This window comes from Equus caballus, chromosome 2 (genome assembly GCF_041296265.1).
Source record: "Equus caballus isolate H_3958 breed thoroughbred chromosome 2, TB-T2T, whole genome shotgun sequence".
Classification (NCBI taxonomy): domain Eukaryota; kingdom Metazoa; phylum Chordata; class Mammalia; order Perissodactyla; family Equidae; genus Equus; species Equus caballus.
Genome location: NC_091685.1, coordinates 39,862,182 through 39,864,846, shown reverse-complemented (window position 1 = coordinate 39,864,846; position 2,665 = coordinate 39,862,182). Strand labels below are relative to the sequence as shown.

The window sequence follows — 2,665 nt, the reverse complement described above, 5'->3', positions numbered from 1 at the left end:
TGGTGAAGAGCTGAGTTTGCACCGGGCACGTGGTATCAGGGAGGGCTTTGGGAAGAAGTGGCATTCTCAATGAGCCTTGAGGAATGAGTAGAATGTTCTCAGTAGCACCGGATAAAGGGCATTCCAGGTGGAAGGAACGGCATAAATAAAGACGGAGAAGTGAGCAGGCAGGTGCGGGCGTGGTGGAGGAGCATCATAGAGTCTGATAGGGAGAGAGAGGTGTGTGAGGGGGAAGATAGGTCAGGGTACCGCTCCCTGTGATGGATGAGCTTAGTGCCTGGTAGTTTCTGCTTAGGGCAGCAACCTTTTCAGAAGCTGACGCAGAGAAACCGCATCTTCTCCACTGGCTCTCACCGCGATAAAATTGACACGTCAGGCACCTTGGACGTGAATGAGAGGAAGCTGGTGTCTTTTTAAAACTTGCATTAGTGCCCCAAAGGCACATAAACTTGGAGTTTGTCAGCATAGCCAACATCTGTGTCTTCACTTTGCTCAGCTTTTAACCCCAAATATTCTGCCTACCCTTCTTAAAACCAAACGTGTGATTCACTCAGTTTCAGCAGCAAACTCTCTCTAAATATGTCAGAGGAAATTTTGTTAGTGTCCTCATTTTATAAATTGCTTCTAAAATAAAACCTGAAGCTGAAAAATACTAGGTGTGTAAAGATTGCCTATTGAGTACAAGCTACATTAGCTATAACCAGAGGAAAAAAAACCCCAGATGTTTGTAAGTTTTCTTTTCAATAAATAAGTGCCCTGAACGTGAGCAAATCTGAATAAAAATAATGCCCTTTCGGTCTCCTGGGGCTTTTTTAGGATCCGTGACGAGGCTGGAGGGAGAGTCAGAGCAGATGGAGAGCTGCAGTGTGAGCCCCACCCGCAGCCCCAAAAAAGGAAGGAGGGAGGAATGAAAGGAGGAAGAATTTGTCCAAACCCATGGGACGTACAGCGCCGAGAGTGAGCCCCAGGGTGAAGACGGACTTTGGGCAACGATGATGCACCCCTACAGGTTCATAGACTGTAACAAATGTGTCGTCTGCCGGGGATGTTGATGGTGGGGAGGCTGTGCGCGTGTTGGGGGCAGGGAGTTTATGGGAAAGCTATGTACTTTCTGCTTAATTTTTCTGGGAACCCAAAACTCCAAAAAATAAATTTTATTGTTTTTAATAAGGAGAAAGAAAGAAAGTGAACATTCTTCTCTCGGACAATAGGTAAAATGAAAATCAGGCTGAATTCTCTTCCCCGGGAAGCAAAAGAAAGGACTCCAACCCGAGCCTTCGGCTTCTGTCCGTGGTGCTGAAGTTTATTCATTTTTCAAACCGCTTTCAGTAATGGGTGAGGGTCTACCCTAAAATTTAATGCATGGGATGGGAGAGCTGGGGAAGCCACAATTAAGCCACTTTATCTACATTTAGAATAAAATGTGAGAAATGTTGACAGGAGGCTGCAGCTTGGATAGAGTGCTCGTCACCACTCAGCTTGAGAGCAATGAGATGGAACAAAGTTGAGTGAGAGACCCCAGGGGATAGGGTCTCTCGCAGTCTGCCCAGGGCCTGGCCTTGTCCTTGTCCTCCCTGGCTGTTATCTTCGGTACTACAAAGAGAACACAGACATGTTTGACTTGGTGACCTGGCTGTACTGGAAAAGTCAACTTCATAGGACTGTGCTCACTTCCCACAGCCCCTACTCCAGCCTGACAACCCCCTGAGTAACTGGTACACAAGTTGCTCCTTAGAAGCTCAAAGATCAACCTTCATCAATTTAAATGCTTTGGGATCTGACGTTTAGAATCCGGAGAGGAACATCAACTGCCAATCAGCAGTAGGAAGGCGACTAGCCCTGTGAACATTTGAAGTTCCCAGTGCTCATGGCATAACTTTTTATTCTTAGCATTTTCTCAGTAGCCTGTAGCTGAGGATAATGTCATTGTCCCAAGACTCATGGCGCACCCATCAAGTTGGGGCAGAAATTTCAAAGAGAGTAAGCTGCTATGCTGGTCCCTTTGGTCCCTTCCTGCAGAAGGCGTCCCCTGGTGGTATTCTTTGACAAGGTTTCAGCCTCAACAAAACCACAACTTCCTTCCTCCCCACCCCACTCCATCCCCAGCTCCTCTTACCCGGAAGCTGTTGCAGCCCAGTCCACTCTGGGCTCCAATCCTGTCCATCCTGCCCCCGAAGCAGCTGGACCTCCGTAGGCTCCGAGGAGCAGCGAGCAGTGCCCTCAGCTTGCTTTTCAGGAGGGCAGATCTGTCGGAGGAGTCCCAGGAGCCCCGCCCAAGGGCACCCCCATCTCTCTGGGCTGGATTGACCTCCCCGGTCCAGGGAGGCACCTCAGGGAGGGGGCTGAGAGCTGCCCTCTCTTCCTCACTCTGATCACTTAGTACTTGTGGGGGCATCACCTCATCTTCTAAAGGCATCTTGTCCTCCAAACGATCCAGCAAATTCTTTACAAAAGGAAAACACAAGGAAAGGGAGAGGTCTCACTAACCAGCCCAGTGTCATAAAGCCCGCTGGTCCCAGCCTGCCCTCTTTCCCAGCCCTACCTTGAAATCCATCAGGTCTCCGTTGGACACAGAGCCATACACGGGGTTAGCTCTGGTTTGCCCTTGGAGCTGAAATGCCAGAAAGAGGAGGAAGCTCGCCATGATGGTGGAGAAGGAGCCCAT

General features: G+C 49.2%; 1 protein-coding gene across 1 annotated transcript; it reads right to left on the bottom strand.

Moving 5' to 3' along the window:
• Positions 1 to 1,282: 1,282 nt before the first annotated feature.
• On the bottom strand, positions 1,283 to 2,665 carry NPPA (natriuretic peptide A). Its single transcript, NM_001082501.2, is given in 3 exon segments — positions 1,283 to 1,593; positions 2,117 to 2,443; positions 2,543 to 2,665. Coding segments are annotated over 3 exon segments (462 nt in total). The 3' UTR covers positions 1,283 to 1,581.